The following is an 18,168-nucleotide window of genomic DNA, read 5'->3' as shown; positions in this document are numbered from 1 at the left end:
ACGTTTTTTTTTGGTCTGTCATTTTACTCTTTACTCTTTCCAGAATTTGGAGAATGAGATAAGCAGTCGGGATGCTTTGACCAAAGCAGTGCTCAGTACAGGGCAGAAACTGGTAAGGGGAGGCCACTCAGCCTCTCGAAAGATTATGGAGCATCTGAAGGAGCTTGAGACTTCTGTAGAAACCTTGAAAGCAGAGGCTCAAGAGAGGAGACAGCGGCTGATGCAGTCATATGAGGCCCATCTGTTCCTGAATGAGGTAAAGATGGTTCATGAGAGATTTATTTTGGTCTTTCTTTGCTTAAAAAAACCAGTACCTGTATTGTTGGATGGATGTAAGTGCTGAGATAGGAGCAGATTTTTCATATCTGGTAAGCATAGATACAGTGGAGAAATAACAGTTACTTTTCCAAGTAACTGAAGTGAGGGATAAATATGTAACCTTAATTACTGGCTTCTGGGTACATATTTTGTTTGAATAGTGTCTGCAAGATTGCATTACAGGAAGGCACCTAAGCTGGTCTCTGTTTTCACTGATGTGTCTCTTTGGGCATCCAGTTTTCTTTGTCTTGACCTAAATCACAGCTGTGTTCAGGCTCATCCCTGTATTTTTTACAGCTACTGGAGGTGGAGGCATGGCTGGCAGAGAGGAGCTTCATTCTGGAGACCTCTGATTATGGGAAAAATGAAGAATCCACACAAGCTTTACTGCGTAAGCTTGAAGCTACCAAGCTGGACATGGATGGTTTCAGACCTCGGATTGAGAAAGCACAGGAGACAGGTGCCAGCTTAATAAACAAAGGCAGCCCAGAGAGGTAAGAAAGTGAAAACAGGCTTCTGTTCCACATATAACAGAAATGCCCAGAGAAGGCAAATACAGAAAAGTTCAACCCTCAGTGGCTGCTTGATGGCTTATTCAGAAATATGACTTCAGGGGACATCAATCCATCCTTCACCACCATCACACACACTCAGCCCCCAAAAAGCTTTTTTTAATGTTTTCATGACTGTTGTTTTTTAACAACAGGCCAATTCTTTGTCCGTTGTCTATTCCCAGGAACTCATTTACCTAGTTCTCATTTACCATAAACTTTCAAAAAACACTGTGCTTTGGAAAGGAAATGGACATTCGTGACGGTTCACTGTTTTTCGTTGTCAGTTTGCTTTTATATCTGTGGAGGAGGAAGTGAAAAGAACAGCCATTCAATTTCCTGAACTAGCTGGTTTTAATGGCTTGGTGTAACTCACTCAATGATGTTATCTGGTTTCTTCTGTATTTTGAAGGTGTTGTAAATTCAACCTGTCAGAAAGAAAATGTTCAAAAAGAACAGTAAAACAAAGACATACCTTCTGATTCTTGTTCTTTGCAGTCCGGCCATACTTTCAAAGCTCCAGGGGATCCTAGCAGACTATCAGTCTCTCCTACAGAAGGCTGAGACCCAGAGAAAATGCCTGCAAGAACAATTCCAGCTCTATCAGTTTGAAAGAGAATTCCAGCTGGTGGATGCATGGCTTTCCAGTAAACAGTCTGTAGCAGAGTCCGATGACTATGGGCAGGACTTAGATGATGTTGAGGTAAAAGAAAAAGAAAGGTATTGTATGTATTGTGTGGCAAAGCAGGAATATATTTGCTGCAGATTTTGCGTGGCTGCTGACAGTAAAACATGTTACAGTGACAAAAACTAAGTGAAACAGTTTTCTCTGCAGCAAGAACTCAGACTGGTTTCTGTCTGCTTATACAGGGCTCTCTGAGATAGCATCTTCCAACAGAAAAAGTAGATGCATCAGAAAGTTAGCTTTTTTGGGGATAAGGTGAGGTCAGCGCACTTCACTCCTGGCCCTGATTATAAATTCGACACAGCCTAAAAAATTGGACACGACCAGGGCCATGGTCTTGTAACAATTTCAGTGGAAAACACTGAGATGTGGTGCTCACACTTCTGGCTGATGATTTCAAGGATAAATTTCTCCTCAGGGCACACAGTACAGAGAGGTATCATTCACAGGGTCTGCTCCTCAACAACTGCTGCATTATGTTATGTTAAGCCTAACCGGTTACGTTTCTTAGCTCTTGATCTGGGCAGTCTCTGTTTGTCAGGATGTGGGTGATTTTTCTCTGTGACATAAGATGCTAAATGATCAAGACAATAGATACCGTCTTCTGACTCCATACCATCTGGGTTTATCAAGTGATTTGCACTTGTAGACTGCAATACATAGTTTTTGTGTTATACAGTACAGAGAAAGTGATTCCTTCTGCCTCTCTCATAGAGGTAGGCAGAAATTCTTGTATCTAAGTCTGTGTCACCATTTATCCTGCAGGTGCTGGAGAAAAAGTTTAAAGATTTTGTAAATGAGGTGAAACCTCTGGGACATTCCAAAGTTGTCTCCTTAAATGAGTTAGCATCTAAACTAGAGAAGGAGGGCCACAGCAAGATGGACATTATCCAGAAGAGAACAAAGCAAATCAATGAGACGTGGGAGAAACTATGCCATGCTATCCAGACAAGGACAGAGGTAGGAAATACATGAAAAACTGGGGCATTGAATTCCCTGCAGTTTCCCATGTTCCTTCTTCTTTTCCTAAACCAGTGCATTGCTCATGTTGAAACACCATGTTTATAAGAGTAATGGGTATATTCTGTTCTATTCTTTCTTGGTCCATTTCCCTTTATAGCTACTGCTTACCCTACTGTTCCTGGCAAGGCTTATACTTGAAAGATATTTGTCAGCCTAGAGTAATTCTGTTTTCCTTAATTCACTGTTATCCTTGGTTTCTTGAAAAACTAAGCCAGTCTAATGGTTTACCACCACTAACAGGAGGCTGGCTCTGGCACTCATTGGACTCTTTATTGAATGACTTCAGCTTATTAAACAAGCTGAAAACTCTTCAGATTTTTTTTGCTGAGTTAATTACTTGAAATCAAAGAAGGCATATGGGAGAGAAGGTGATAGAGGACACAGAGACAACCACCCTACCTTTTGCCAGCATTCAGCTGTTAAATCATCACACCCCCTCTCATGAAACTGAGGTCACAGATGTGTTTGAAAAGCAGAGAGGACACATAGAACTCAACAATTCTGTTTGCTTTAAGGAGAACATAAAATATAAGATGTCCTCAACTCTTTTTCACTAGCGTTACACACACATTTTGCTTATGAAATAGGCAATCTCTATTGTCTATTAGACAATAGACCCTCTATTGTCTATAGTGTTAGCAGCACTAAATACATGATAATTGTTACTATGTAGTTTGAATGTAAAATATTATAAGAACATTTTTTAATCCTCTCATTTCAGAAAACCTAATTTTCACTTAACTCCTCTTATTTTCATTGTTTGCAGTGTAGGCCTCTATTCCATGCAAGTTTTTTAAGACACTTACTTTGGTTGAGAGAGCTACCTGGAGAGGGCAATTCATGCTCTCCAGCTTGATCATTTGTCTTATGTAGGGATAAATTGCTCTTTGGAGATATCTGATTCTTTCCATTGACATAGAGAACTTGAGGAAACTGGGTTGGCTTGAACACCTCACTTTCAGGTGACTTAATTGGGAAGGTGTTTCATTCCCACTCTTGTTCAGTCTGTACTGCATTAGGACGTACTAAGGTTGCCCTTTTTTGTGCTGCAGATATGTTATATAGTATTACCGTTAAGTTGTTTCTTCATTCCAGAATCTAAGAGCAGCCCAACAAGTTCACCAATATGATCATGACGTCGATGAAATAAAGGGTTGGATGCAGGAGAAAGAGGCAGTGGTGGATATAGATGATTATGGATATGATCTTCCAGGTGTACAGACACTTCTCAGCCAGCTTGAGGGAGTAGAGGTAAGGGGATCTGCCATGAAACAGTGTCAGAAAAGCATTAATGGCAAAAAAAAGAGGAGACTGATGCTTGATTTGAAATCCTCTCAAGTGCCTTTTTTGCAGGACAACAAAGGATAAATTTATTGCACCCTGAAATATTCATTGTGCTTCTCAGAAGAGAGGCTTTTCCTCCTGTTTTTAACATTGTGATATTATATTATTAACGCTTTTACTTCTAAGGATGAGCTTCTCTTCTAAAATCTGTTCCAAATTGTTATTATAATTACAAAGGTATCATCTGAGCTACAAGAGACTTCAACTCCACACTTATCAAAATAATCAGTGTGTCACATCTAAAGACTCTTCTTTGGTGTTTGATGATGAATGTTAAAAGGCTTTGGGAGGAAACTGAGAGGAAAGTCTTGACAGAGTCATATTTCCAGCCTCTGTGCAGCCAGTGGCTAGAAAAGATATGCACCATCTTTAAAATCTGCTTTTGATAGATGTAAGATAGATGTAAGATGCTCTTACAATCCATTCTGTCTCTGTTCCAGAGAGATCTAGGAGCCATCATGAAAGAGCTGGAACGGATTCGGGGAGAGGCTTGGCACCTCAGCCGCACATACCCTCAAGTCAAGGAAAACATTATGGAGAGACTCACAGATGTGGATGAGTGCTGGGGAAACCTGGACAAGAAGTTTCTGGAGAGGAAGGCAAGACTGAGCCAGGCAGAACAAGTCCAGCTCTACTTCAATGACTGCAGGGAGCTGATGTATGTATTGGCCCCTTGAGTTTGGCAGTGGGCCTTATTTCATGTCTTTCCCATATAGGATTTTCTAAATTACACCTGTCAGTTATTTGACTCCTGTCCCAGATGCTCTGCAGCTTGCTTGCAAATCTCTTTGAATAAATACATGGCATCTTCTCAACAGCACTTCACAGAATTTACCACACATCAGAGGTGACCGTGCCACTCCACTTCAGCACAGCGTGCATGACAAACCCACATTTTTAGACTATTTCCTAGACAGTCTTGGAGAATTCAGTCACTCTGGATAGATTTGGCAGTCTTACAATTCCAATTGAAAATACTGTTGGTTCTGTAGGAAGATAGGTGAGTCTCTGCTAGATAGTCAAGTAATTTATACACCTATACAGACACCAGCGCCCATTTTTCTCAGAGTCAAAACAACTACATTAAAGATAACCTTCTAGAATAGGTTAGCACTTGCTCAAGTGCTGAAAGTGTTTCACACACATGTATTTAATACGATTGGCCATATGCACACACTCTTCTGTCCATTCTTATTAGGGGTCAGTGTTTTGCAAGAATTCAATTGCTGGAAAATTCCATGATTTTTTTTTCCTTTTTTAAACTGAATTAGAACAAAATGATGAATGTTTAAAGCATCTACAAAGTCTACTTTTTAAAAAAAGATATGTTGAGCTAAGCATCTCATTTTGTTTAAATCAATCACGCCAAAGTATCCACAAGCAGAGGTCTAATGTAAAAATTGAAATAAATAATGGAAATATGCTATACTCAAAGTGGCAGACCAACATTAAAATATTATATTTTATAATTTTAATGTTATTTTTATCAAAATTGATACACTTTTGATGGAAATAGTGTTTTTTAAACAGGATTTCTCACAGAAGAAATATGGACATTTTTAGTTCAGTGTAGTTAATGGAAGAGTTAATCCATGACAGGAGTAGAAACACAAAGACAGTGAAGTGGTTACCACTGACTATTGGACATTTACTACACTAAGGGATAGATCCTGAGCTCAGGTAAATCAAGATGCATTCGTGTATGCCAGTTGAGGCTCTTGGAGTAGAAAATTTTCCTTAAACAGTACCTTCTTTGCGTGAGTGCTCTGTATGCGTATGAAGTACTTTCATGCATGTTGATAAGATTAGATGGACATCTGAAAGTCTCTGTGTCCCTGTACCACGTATAAAAGTACTGTGAATGTATACAGCCTGGGCATTTGCAGTTACAGTTCTTTCTGAGGATTTGAATGTGCAATGCTTCAGTGTGTACAGATGCTGCAGCTGCCTTTCTAACAGGCTACGTATTGAAACAGCACTGGGAATATTATATCAGGTTATAAAAGTCCACAGATGTATGAGTGAACCTTAACCAGTGTTTTGGTATATTCCTGTCTTTCGTGAGCAAGTGAAAGTCTGTATGCATGTCTCTGCAGCCATAGGATGTGTGCATTCCTGAGTATCCAACAGACTCAGATTCCTTCTGTTTTTCACCCTTTTGACTCTATTCTGTAGGGCCTGGGCCAATGAGATGCATGCACTAGTGATATCTGAGGAACTGGCAAATGATGTCCTGGGAGCTGAACTGCTTATCAAGCGTCATGAGGAATACAAGCGTGAGATAGAGAAACAGTGGCTAAAATATGAAGAAATGCAGCGGGCAGGAGGTGACCTGATGAAGAATGGACATTTCATGTCTGTGGAGGTGTGTTGATGAGTTAAATATTTTCCAAACAGGAGTGAACAAATAGGACATTAAATAGGCGGGAGTTGCAGCTTTGTCTCTCTTTCAAAACAGAAGAACTAAACAGGAGAATCAGGTTCTCTACCATTAAAAGCTGCAGACTTCATGTCACATGTAGGAAAAAAAAACCCCACCTTTTAGAGTTCTTACTCCTCTAACAACTGATTTTGAAGCTGACCATAAAAGAATAGTCTCTGGGTTGATGATGACTATGTGGGGGGGTAGGGAGGTATTGCTATTTCACAGAAAAGATGTGCCACATAAATGAGATTTTAGCATTTAACTACACAAGACCTAGGATAAAATACATCACAATGCAATCAACTATAGGATGGAGTGACGTCCCTGAGTAGACAAAAAGGTATGTAATTTTCAGAAATGTTATAGACTCAAAGGGGCAAGAATGTTAAAATTTCTGTGATCCTGTTATCTATGGTACCTTTAGACTCTGACCTTTGCAGTGGTCCCAAGCTTGTCTTGATACTGTCAATAGATCCAGAGATCACACCATCAAAAACATCTTCAGAATTTATGCAAGATTACAATACTTCTGTTGTAGAAAGAATTAGAGAACTTTCTACAGTTTAAGGCTCTCCATTGTTGCCTTGCCATAAATGGATGTATTTGTTGAATCTTGTTCTCACTAGCTCTATACTGCAAATTGCCTGGGTATAAAGTTTCATTGCAGCAAAGCATATAGCAGAATATTGGTCTTATAGTATGTGGAATATGCATACAATTATAATATATAGCTATACAACATGCAGGCTAAATGAATTCAAGTAAGAAAAATGAGGACCCAGACATCCTTTCTAAACTATGTTAACACCAAGAAGTTATCTAGAGGTCATCTTCTGGTTCATGACGACAGACCAAACGCTACTTGGCTGTCACATGAAAGCCTGATTGGATTTTTCACCTCCTGGCATTGCAAATGTTGTTTTTTCTAGATTGAAGAAAAACTGTTAGAGCTGACAGACCTGATGAAGAAGGTAAAGGAGAGCTGGGACATGAGGAAAGAGTTATATGAAGAAAACTGGGAGATTCAGTTGCTCCGCAGAGAGCTAGAACAAGCAGAAGCATGGCTGGCTGCCAAGGAGAGCTTTCTTTCAGATCCTAGCTATGGGGTGAGTAAACACTGCAACGCTATTGAAATGTCTCTCAGCATATACAGAGTGCTTGGAGCATGTGTCACCTTGGGCCTGAAGTTAATCACAATCTAAACAGTAATGCACCCTTGAGATAACAAAGGGCAGGAGCTCTGTCCTCTTACAGAAGTGAGGCCAGGACAGTTGCTGTATTTTACATGGTGATGGGTTCCAGGAGGTGGTGGCTACCAGGGGGTGGTAGAAGACTGGGAAGAATTCCAGACCATTTTTTCACATAAAAAAAACCTGCAGAGGGTTCAACCTTCATTGTCAAGCTGAAAGCCTGTTTTGAAAGGTTTTTTCCTCACCTTGTGTTGGGCAGTAGAATGTTTTGCACAGAAGACTTGACAGCTAGGTTTAAATTCCTATTTAAACACCAGATCCATAGTTTTGGGTTTTTTTCTTATTATTGGCTGTCTTCTGATGGTTTATAAGATGGGAAAACAATGTCATAAACTTGGGTATTGAAAACTAAGCAGAGAGCAAGAGAGATGTTTAAGATACCTATGTTGTAGGGCAGGAATAAACTCTGTGTCTAGCACAAGCTGGAATCCAAGTACTTAATATGTATGTAAACAGTTATAGTTGGAAGTCATGGTACTACATGGCTTTGCAGAAAAAAGGAAGGTTGTTATTTGAGCTCTTTTTTTCATGTACAGCAGACAGACTGCAAGCTACAAACATTTTCTTTTAAGGGGTTTAGACATTACGGAATCACGGAATCACGGAATCTTCAGAGTTGGAAGGGACCTCTAGAGATCATCTAGTCCAACTCCCCTGCTAGAGCAGGATTGCCTAAACCACATCCCTCAGGGCTGCATCCAGGCGGGTCTTGAAAATCTCCAGAGAAGGGGACTCCACAACCTCCCTGGGCAGCCTGTTCCAGTGCTCTGTCACCCTCACTGTAAAGAAGTTTTTCCGTGTATTTGAACGGAACTTCCTATGTTCTAGCTTGTGCCCATTGCCCCTTGTCCTGTCACTGGGAGCCATTGAAAAGAGCCTGGCTCCGTCCTCCTTAAACCCACCCTTTAGGTACTTGCTGAGGATACACTCTGTCCCCTCATCTAGGTCATTAATGAATATATTGAACAAAATTGGACCAAGTATTGACCCCTGAGGGACACCACTGGTTACAGGCCTCCAACTGGACTCTGTGCCGCTGATCACAACCCTCTGAGTTCTGTCACTCAGCCAGCTCTCATTCAATTACAAAAGTTTCGGAATCATCATTTGGCTAAATAGAATGGGTAAATCTGAAAATTTTAGGCATAATCTCTTCTGATGGACTTGATTTTGGACTTCTGTATCTGATAATATTTCCATTCAGGATTCAGTGTCTGAAGTAGAGAAATTACTGAAGAAACACCATGATTTTGAGAAGATGCTCGCAGCTCAGGAGGAGAAATTTGCTCAGCTCAGCAGGAAAACTAAGGTGAGAAGGTCAATGAGCTGTCTATGAAACAGGATAATGTGGGTTCTTTAATGTTTGGGGCTCAGTCACTCTATATAAGAATTAACGCTTGTGCTGAGATGGAGTAAATGACTGACCAAAGCTGAGACACTGCAGATAGAGCAGCTAAGAATGAGACCCATATGTGGATCAGAAGAGTCTTGCTAGCTTGCAAAAGCTCTAGAAGGGAAGTTTTCTTCTGCCAGGAGCAAAAAGAGTGTGTCGTTGCAAAAGGCTGTGTGAGAAACAGGGTGATCTCTCGCTACATGGATGGAGAGATTTTGATTCATTCAGAATTTCAGTAGGGAGCTGCAGCCACCTGACAGTGCTGGAGGATAGCAAAGGCCTGAAAATAAAGGACACCAAGGCAGAGAGAGGCCTTTTTCCTTCTGGCATCAGAGTTCTATAATGAATTGTATTAGGTACCAAAAATATTCAGTCAGCCTCCCACGTCTGCGTCAATGGGTTTTTAAATTACTTTCTTGAAATAACCAGCGAAACAGAGCTTTTGTGTTTGGCATTAGGCTAAAAATTAGCTTAGCTGAGTCTGCCTTTTGTTCAGTGGTTTGTGAATTGGCTAAACGAAAGGATAAAGTTCCTCCACTCTAAAATTTTCCAGCAGAACACCTCTAGATACTCACTGTTCCCACAGAAAACTAAAAGAAGCAGTGCCACAGAAAAGAAAAGAAGCATAGTTTCTCTAGAGCCTATTAAAGACTCAGCCATTAGAGAATTTAGCAAGGGCAGGATTCACTGTATTTGAGATTAACTGCCATCAGTATTCATGGTTTGGGCAGCAAAATAGTGCCCAGAACATAGGAATTAAGTTCAGTTCTAACTCTAAGAATGCTAATGCAGGTAAAGGCCTTAAAATTCAATGCCAGGAAAGAATGTATTTGAAAAAGTATTCCTGCTTAAAATAAAATAAAAAAAAAATCTTAGGTAAGTACCCGTGAGTGCTATGAAGGTAATTTTAAAAAAGTAACACTTGTGTCCTACAGAGGGAGATGAATCTTCTGAAACAAGTGGACACAGAAGAGAGTGAGCAGAAGGATAAAAGCAAAGTTGTTCGGGTTCCCTCTCTGAAAAGAAAAACGTCTGACAAAAGGAATACACCACCAAAAGTGCCAGAGATAAAGAGCACAACACCACTGCCATCTGTGCCCTTACCCAGCCTGTCCTGGAGGGCCCCACTTGAAACTATTTTCTCCCCCATCGAAAAGTCTCCATCAGCGTTCCAACGATTCACTGCTGGGGGAGTCCCAGAAGTGCTGAGCAGCAAAACAGAAATGAAAGCTGAGAGGACGCTCAGTGAGATTATCACTCCACCTACACCAAAGACAGTGGATCCACGAGCTACATCTTTGGAAAGTCACAGTTCTTTAAGCTCGCCTTTATCTCCTACTCCCATAAGCCAGCAACACAGCAGCAGTTTGTCAGAATCGTATGCCACAGGCCTCTTATCACCTCAGGAAAAAAGTGCTGGAGGCTCCTCTTTCTCCAATCTGCAGACAAAAGTAATGGCAACTCCACCCGAGCCTGGCCAAAGGTCACTAGATAAATCACCAAACTTAATGCTGTCTGACTTCTCTTCGCAGAGATTAGAGAATACATCTTCTGTAAGTCCCGGGGATTTCCGGCTCTCTCCTCACAAAACTGCTGTCCTGTGCTAGTTAAAATAAGGAAACATAGGAAGTTTTGTATGAAAGTCACGGAGCACTATACAGTAGGCATTTCAGTGGATACACTCATGGATCTGAACGGCCAGAGGCATTTCATATGCCTTTGCAGTTGATACACTTTCCAAAAAGATTGTTGACTTAAGCAGCTAGGTATAGCTTAAAAGCATTTTTAATTTGGTCAGCTTTATTGCCTAGGTTTTAACAACTGTATTGTTTTCTGTTTTTCTTTCCCCAACTGGAGGTTATTCATGGTGCTGAATACTCAGCAGAGCACTTAACAAGAACCAGGAGATGCTGTCTCACTAGGAGGCAAGACTGCTGATTTACCCATACCCTCTATGTGAGGTGGTGGTGCTTAGTGTCCGCTGAGGTTAGAAGTCAGAGAGAGGCAGGACTTAGCGGCATCCTTGCCAAAGAGCTGCCCTGGTGCAAGACTAGGACCAGCAATTCCTGTTTGCTCACCCTGGCAGGAAGTGCACTGTAAACTCATGGACAGGTAAAAATTGTTCCCTTTCCTTCTTGCACTTTAGGAGGAATGTTTTTGTCACACATCCAAGTGTGCCAGTACAACACTATACATAAGTGTAACTCAGTATTATTGCAGGGGTGGTGTGAATAACTTCAGCAATTTAAGTTGTAAATTGTATTTAATAATATAAAAATAATATTAATTAATTAATACACCACGATAGAGGAAATTCCATGAGCAAATTGTTCTAGAAGGACGTGAATTATCTTCATTTAGGTAGTGTATCAGAGATGTAACCGCAACCTAGAGAGAATTTCTAGCTGTGCTGTGTATGTAAGGGCTAGAAGCAGTAGAGATCAGTTTCTCTGTGTGGAACTTTTCTAGAAAGACCTACAGATATTATAATGTACATTTAAGGCACCTTTTAAAGTTAAACAGCAATGTTCTTTTGTGTCTCAGGTTTCTGCAAGTCTCCAGCATATGGAGGGATTCCTAGAAAAGAGAGACCAGCTCCTTCCAAGAAGACAACAGGTAGAAACAAATGCTGTTATTCTAGGTTAATTCATCTTTCCTTCGAGTTTTAGTCCAGATCTGGTCTGACTCCTTCAGCATAAACTCTTGATGAAGAGGAGCTCAGGACTGTGGGTTTAATTAATTTACTACTAAAACACATGCAGCTGTGTCCACTGACTTTAGCAGTACCTGATCAAGTCCTTAAGAGAAAGAGACAAGGGAATTTTTACCTGTCGTGGGAATCGTGCAGAACAGGGTCTGCCTACATTTAATGGATTTATGAACCAGAGCCTAGGCTGTAGGAATATGTTAAGTATGTTCCCCTAATTATAAATACAAGTTTCAATATATCAATTGAACTGGGGGAAAAAAAATGAATATTTTTTAAAAAATTTAAAAATACAAGCTTGTATCAGCATATGATGGGTTTTTGGCAGAGGAAGCCCTCACTCCCATGCCTCCAATGCTTATAATTTCTAACTGTGCTAGAAGAGAATTAAAGTTTCCATTTATCTTTGAAGAAGTGGTTTGTTTAATCCAGGGCTGAATGAAACTGAAATCTGAATTCTCATCCTGGGAAAGAATCTCACTTCAGGCCAGTAGGCTAGTGATCATAACAGGCAGGAAATTTTCTAATATTCACCACAAATCTGTAGGCACCAGAGTGTTTGCAGAGGTATTGCATGTAAACAAGTTATCTTGGATTGTTTGTCCCATAGAATATTTCCTCTGAAACTTTTAACTTGAAAGACCTCTAAAAAATTGAATCTGGTATGGACTCCATCTTCTGGAAGAGAAATTTAGGTTTTCCTCTCTTCTGGATACACTGAATTTAGTCTGCTGTGATACTCAACTTCCGTCTTACCAAACAAGAAAAACTATGACTTACCTTCCCCAGGACTTTTTCCTTGCTTTTCTCTGAATGACCCAATTGTCAACTTGATTCACTGGCATAACAAAATAAGAATATACACAAGTAATGGGATCCTTCATCCAGAAGGGTCTCATGGCGCTAGGCTAACCTTTCACTGGTACGTAGTTGGGGTAAGAAATGGCAGCTGCTTTTGCACAGTATTCAGTACCATTCCACTGGGGTTAGTTTAGGATATGAAGAAGAATTCAGCAGCCACATTAGATTGAAACCACACACTTAAAAAACAAGACTGTGACCAGAAGGCAAGGGCCAGAAAAAAGCGAAGCTTTTAGGAGTCACTAGACATGACTTCGATTACCCACCTTCTCTCAAAGATGATGCTGACCACAACATGCTGTAGTGTTTGCTTGCATCATATCATATCATATATCATATCATATCATATCATATCATATCATATATCATATCATATCATATTTTACCATTTTTTCAGTCATGACTCAGAGAGACCTGTCCTGAATCACCCACACCAGAAACTACAGCAGGTTCTGTTTTTCTAGGAGATAATCATGACTAAAAGAGCTTCTGTGATCATAATCTGGGGAGCTCCTGGCTTCCTATGGAAGTTGCACATGAAAGATTTCACTACTCCAATAAAATATATAGCTAATAATTGGATTTTATTACCATTTCTATCCATGTAGCCAGGCTCAAGGTCTTGGAAATCCTTCTACGTAAAACTTGATGGATTAAAGCTTGATTTCTATAATGATGAAAAAGAAGCATCTAAGGTAATTTGGTTTTTGAATCCTTCTAGTTACATTTGCTTTGCTTTGGGACTGGGGTAATCAGTTCTCTTTCAAATGTCAACTGAGTGAAAATTCAACAACTCTTCAACTGATACCAACTGTAAGACAGAATAATAAGCTTTCAGAAATTTTCAAGCATATTCCTTAAAAGAAGTATCTTATTTGAGAATTGCCTTCAAGACATAATGCAATAGCCCATTGTTCCTCTGTGGTTCTTCCTATTCAGTGATTCTAGTTATAAAGCAGAGAAAGATAGTGTGGGTGTGTAGTCAGCCCGCAGGTTGGTATGGAACTGAATCCTAGCAGAAAAGACACACAAGACATTTTGTTATAATTTCATCCCCCTTCAGAACGTATCCACGCTCCTGTCCCTCAGCCTTGCTGGTGCCAAATGTGAGAGGCTGGTAAATTACATCAGGAAAAAGAATGCCTTCATGTTGCGGTAAGTCTTAAGAAGTGCACTAATAAAAGCCTACACAGCTACCTGTACTGTTACAGTCACTTAAGACTGTATGTTGTTAGGAGGCATAACCGAAGTGTCTTAAGGGCAGCAGGTATAAGAAAAAGCTGACTAGAATTCACCTTCTCCTATCTTTATTTACAGGCTGAGAGATGGGGCAGAGTATTACTTTGCAGCACCTTCTCAGACACTGATGGAGGACTGGCTGCAATCACTACAGAACAATATAGGTACGTTCTCGCTTCAAGAATGAACTGTGTTTTTAGCAAGTGGTGGTGAGAGAAAGGGAACAGAATGAGAAAGTGGCCTTAGTATGGGGGATTTTGAGCCGTCCTTTTTGTCTCTGTTAGACAGCAGTACACAAGTCACCTGCCACCTTGCGATGTAATGACCTGGCAGGAGAATGCCCAGGGTGACTTGCAAAGAAGCCTTTCAGTTGTACTGCAGCCAGCATCAGGTTATTCACAGGGAGGAGGGGCCTTGCCCAAGGACTGTATTCATCCTTTTATTAAGGGGTTGCTTTGAATCTTGATCAACAGCTTTTCTGTTGATGTAGAAAAAGATCTAGCTTCTAGATCTAGCTTCTAGATCTCTTTCTGGACACCTCACTAGGCTTACTGGAAAGGAAGCCATAGCACAATTATAACAATGATGTTCAGAGAAAGTTGTTACGGACCCAGAACTGGCAAACTCTGCCTCTAACACTACTTCAGAAGGTTTTTATTTGCGTTCTTTGACTCTGCAGGACAGAGTAGCAGATCACATTCCACAATGCTGCTGCAGCCTTTCACCCCAAACACAGAGACTTCCCAGACAAGACCATGGGATTTTCCAGACAGAGACTCTGCTGAAAGACTAACCAGCAAAAGCTCACTCCCAAGGTAGGGGCTCTGCGCTTCAAGGCTGAACTGACGTCACTGCTGTTTGTGCTTAGGTAGCAGACACCTACAAAGGGAGATTGCCCTGACGTCAATAAGTCCCTCTTCTCTGCCACTAATCCAGTAAAATACATTATTCTTGAGTATGACCCTGCCTCAATTAATTTGTGCCATTTATGATGTGCTACAGACAGTTTTTAAAAATGGGCCTGACTATAGTCAGCCATATCGTGACTGTGGTTGACGACCAGTTGGGACACCCAGAGGAATTCTTGTATCACCTATTGTAGGCACCAAAGTTCTTGAAATAAAGTATCTGATCTGAAGACTGGGTTACCTGTATGCTCAACAGAGAGAGGCTTGTTCCAACAGATGAGGGAATCAGAGCAGGAGTCTACAATAGATGCCTTGGATTTTCCTCTGAATATTCACTCCAGCAGCATCTAAGAGAAACCCAGCCTCCTAATTTAAGGAGCCAAACCAGTTGTCTAAAGTCGCACTGTTTGAATACTTTCCTCAAAGGCTGTTTTTAGAATCCAAACACAGGCATGTAAAACACAGACAAATGAGGAAATTTGGCCTGTGGTGTAGATCAATTTCTGTTGCGTTTGGAGTCTGAAAAATCTAACAGACTGTGATGTGGAATCCTAGTCCCTCTGCCTGGTGGATTTTTGCTACTGAGCTAGATGCCTAACAAGTTCTTACATATACACAGTGACTTAAACTCCCCTATGATTGTACCTGATTTTCTGATGATGCATGTTGTTGATAGGAGAACACCTTCCTTCAAAATCAAACCAGAGAGAGAGTCTGCAGAATTTTCCAGAGATTTTAAGGATGATGGGACTACAGTGACGCGAGCCTCTATCACCACCCTGAGCCTAGAACAAACTGGTAATCAAACAAAGCTGCTTCCATCTCTACTAGAAGCAGGAAGAGAAAAATGACATTTGCCTCAATGAATACCAGATCCTTCACCATTACATCTTAATCCAGCCCTCTGGAAACGTATTGATATGTTTTAAGTTAATCACTACCCTTGGAACTTATTTTAATTATGTGTTAAATCTAGTAAAACCATTAAATATACTTAAACAGGACTGCATCTGGTATACTTTTGTGTATACGATGACTCTGTCATTCATAATATCACCTAAGCGATATCTACTCCAAGTGACCTAATGGAAGAGGGAAGGGCAGAGGGACCTTTAGGCCAGACAGTGACTCTGTGAGACAGAAATGGGGAGCACTGAGCAGAGCTCGAGGTGCAAGCTGTGAGTGAACAGCAGCCACCTTGCAAGTAGCTTTGCAAATATCAACGGATAAGATTTAAGAGGGTTGGGCGGTCTGTGCACCACAGGAGTAGAAGTCTCAAAGGGAACATTTGTTATATAATTCCTGCAGCGTTCTGTAGTCTCCACGATCTTTCATTTTTACAACACATTAACCAACAGTTTCCTAACTATTTTCCAATTCTTTCTGGATGAGGTTACCAGGAAAAAAAGTCCCCCGGAGTTACTAATTTTTAAGGGAATCTGAAACTAAAATAATGCATCAGCAATCAGTCTTTCAGTGTAAAATGAGAGGAAAAGCAGGATAGCAAGGAGGAAGACTGTTCCCCAGACCACTGCTCTCAGAAAGACCGAAAATGAGGTTGATTGACCAGTCTGTTGGGAAGCTGGGTTGAGTAGGAATTATATAAGGTAGTCTTTTGGGAGAATGTGGGTAAAGGAAAAAAGCATGTCTAATAGTATATTATCTGTATGAAGTCTCATCTTGTTCTTATTACACTATTGGCCTTTTTCACTCCTCTTAAATTTCTATAGCTGAACAAGATGTTAAGTGCACACAAATTACCAAATTTTATCTCCACAGTGCACACAGCAAAGCCCCAGCATGATGCAGCAGCTGCAGTGCCATGAAGATGGGCCACCATATCAGTATGAGTCTGTTCTTTTCAGCAAGTAGTGTAACGCTTATCTTGAAGAGATACCACTCCTTGGGCTAAACACAGAAGTGTCAGTGGGATGGGACCTCTGGAGGTCTGTAATTTGGCGTCTTATTCAAAGCCAAATAATCATCAGCACTTGATCAGATCAGGTATGGTTTTGTCTAGACAAGCCTTAAAAACCCTCCAAGGATGGCAATTCCTCAGTCTCTCTGGGTGACCTGTTTAGTGCTGCTCTACTCTGAGTGATTTTTTTTCCTAAAGTTTTATATGAACCTTCCAAGCCAGGACTTGTGCCTGTTGTCCTCTGCTGTGTCGTACAGCATTACCAAGAAGAGCATAGACCCATCAGCTTTGTACCTGCACTTCAGCAGATGAAGGTGCTGTCATGCTGCCTTCTCTTTTGCCAAATTAAGCAAGTGCAACTCTACCAGCCTGCCCTCATAGGCTGTGTGCCCTCAAACCCCTCATCATCTCGGTAGCCCTCCATCACACCCACTTCAGTTTCTCTGCTTCTCCCTTGAACTGGGCATCCCCAAACTGGTCACCATATTACATGTATGCCCTCATCACTCCTGACTAAAGGGGGTTCAGCTCCTGACATAGCCCGTTACGCGGTTTGCTTTATTTGCAGCCCTTACCCATACTGACCATGGCCGCCACTGTGACTGACATGTTTTCAGCAGAGCTGCTACTCAGGCAGTTGCTGCTCAGTCTGTGCTGACAAAGGGGCATATTCTGCACCTGGTGCTGAGTTTCATACTTTTCCTTGGTCAACTTCATGAGATTTCTGTTGGTCCAATCCTCAAGTTTTCTCGAAGTCCTTCTGGATTGAAGATCTACCATTTGTCATGTCAGCCACTCCCTGGTTTTTTACTATTGTCCGCAAATGCACTGAGGATGTGCTCTACCTTGCTGTACAGCTTACTGATGAAGTGGTAGAACAATATTAGTATTTACCCCAGAATACTCCATTTGTCACCTGCCAATGTCCAGAAGTCTAGCCATCAATTGTTGCCATTGCAGAAGACAGCTCAGACAGTTTTCAAGCCATCTAACAGTCTGTTTATCCAGCAAGACTTCAACAGCTTCTCAATGAGAATGCTCTTAGAGACAAGGGACAAAAGCTCTTACTAAACCTGAAGTATATTACACCTACTTTCCTCCACATGACCACATACCTGGTAATTTCACCATGAAGTGAAATCACATGGTCCGAGCCTGCTGTCCTCTTAGTAAATCTGTGTTGAATGTTCCTGATTGCCACCTTGACCTTCATCTGATTATCGCCTATTCCTTCATGTGCTTGGAATGAAGTCCAGGAGGACTTGCTTCATGGTCTCACCAGTGGCTGCAGTGAGGCTGATTGGCCTCGTATGTAGTTTACCAGATCCCTTCTTGCCTTCACATTAGACTGTGACCCATCATGAGAGACCTCCTCCTGCCACCATAATGCTTCATAGCTAGTAGAGCAGCAGTCCCATAGTCACACAGCCTGCTAGTGAAACACTTTCCCGAACATCTAGCTTCTCTAAGTGGTCCCTGATCTGTTGCTTCCCAAATGTTTGATCTCCCAGCTCCTTCCCTATCAGTGCTGCCACGCACAGAGGCC

At 41.1% G+C, this 18,168-nt stretch overlaps 1 protein-coding gene across 1 annotated transcript in view; it reads left to right on the top strand.

The window, feature by feature from the left end:
• SPTBN5 (spectrin beta, non-erythrocytic 5) overlaps positions 1 to 15,719 on the top strand; it is a 97,797-nt gene extending 82,078 nt beyond the window's left edge. Inside the window, exons 52-67 of the mRNA XM_074584643.1 lie at positions 44 to 256; positions 616 to 812; positions 1,368 to 1,572; positions 2,320 to 2,514; positions 3,673 to 3,828; positions 4,362 to 4,579; positions 6,097 to 6,286; positions 7,276 to 7,452; positions 8,801 to 8,905; positions 9,925 to 10,542; positions 11,534 to 11,605; positions 13,166 to 13,252; positions 13,621 to 13,712; positions 13,875 to 13,960; positions 14,476 to 14,611; positions 15,381 to 15,719. Coding sequence (XP_074440744.1) covers positions 44 to 256; positions 616 to 812; positions 1,368 to 1,572; positions 2,320 to 2,514; positions 3,673 to 3,828; positions 4,362 to 4,579; positions 6,097 to 6,286; positions 7,276 to 7,452; positions 8,801 to 8,905; positions 9,925 to 10,542; positions 11,534 to 11,605; positions 13,166 to 13,252; positions 13,621 to 13,712; positions 13,875 to 13,960; positions 14,476 to 14,611; positions 15,381 to 15,555 — 2,922 coding nt within the window. The 3' untranslated portion in view covers positions 15,556 to 15,719. The remainder of the gene's footprint in view (positions 1 to 43; positions 257 to 615; positions 813 to 1,367; positions 1,573 to 2,319; positions 2,515 to 3,672; positions 3,829 to 4,361; positions 4,580 to 6,096; positions 6,287 to 7,275; positions 7,453 to 8,800; positions 8,906 to 9,924; positions 10,543 to 11,533; positions 11,606 to 13,165; positions 13,253 to 13,620; positions 13,713 to 13,874; positions 13,961 to 14,475; positions 14,612 to 15,380) is intronic.
• The last annotated feature ends 2,449 nt before the right edge of the window (positions 15,720 to 18,168 follow it).

The sequence above is a fragment of the Larus michahellis genome, chromosome 4, assembly GCF_964199755.1.
Source record: "Larus michahellis chromosome 4, bLarMic1.1, whole genome shotgun sequence".
In the NCBI taxonomy this organism is placed as follows: Eukaryota; Metazoa; Chordata; class Aves; order Charadriiformes; family Laridae; genus Larus; species Larus michahellis.
The sequence above is the reverse complement of the archived record's forward strand: the minus strand, read 5'-3'. Positions and strand labels throughout refer to the sequence as shown.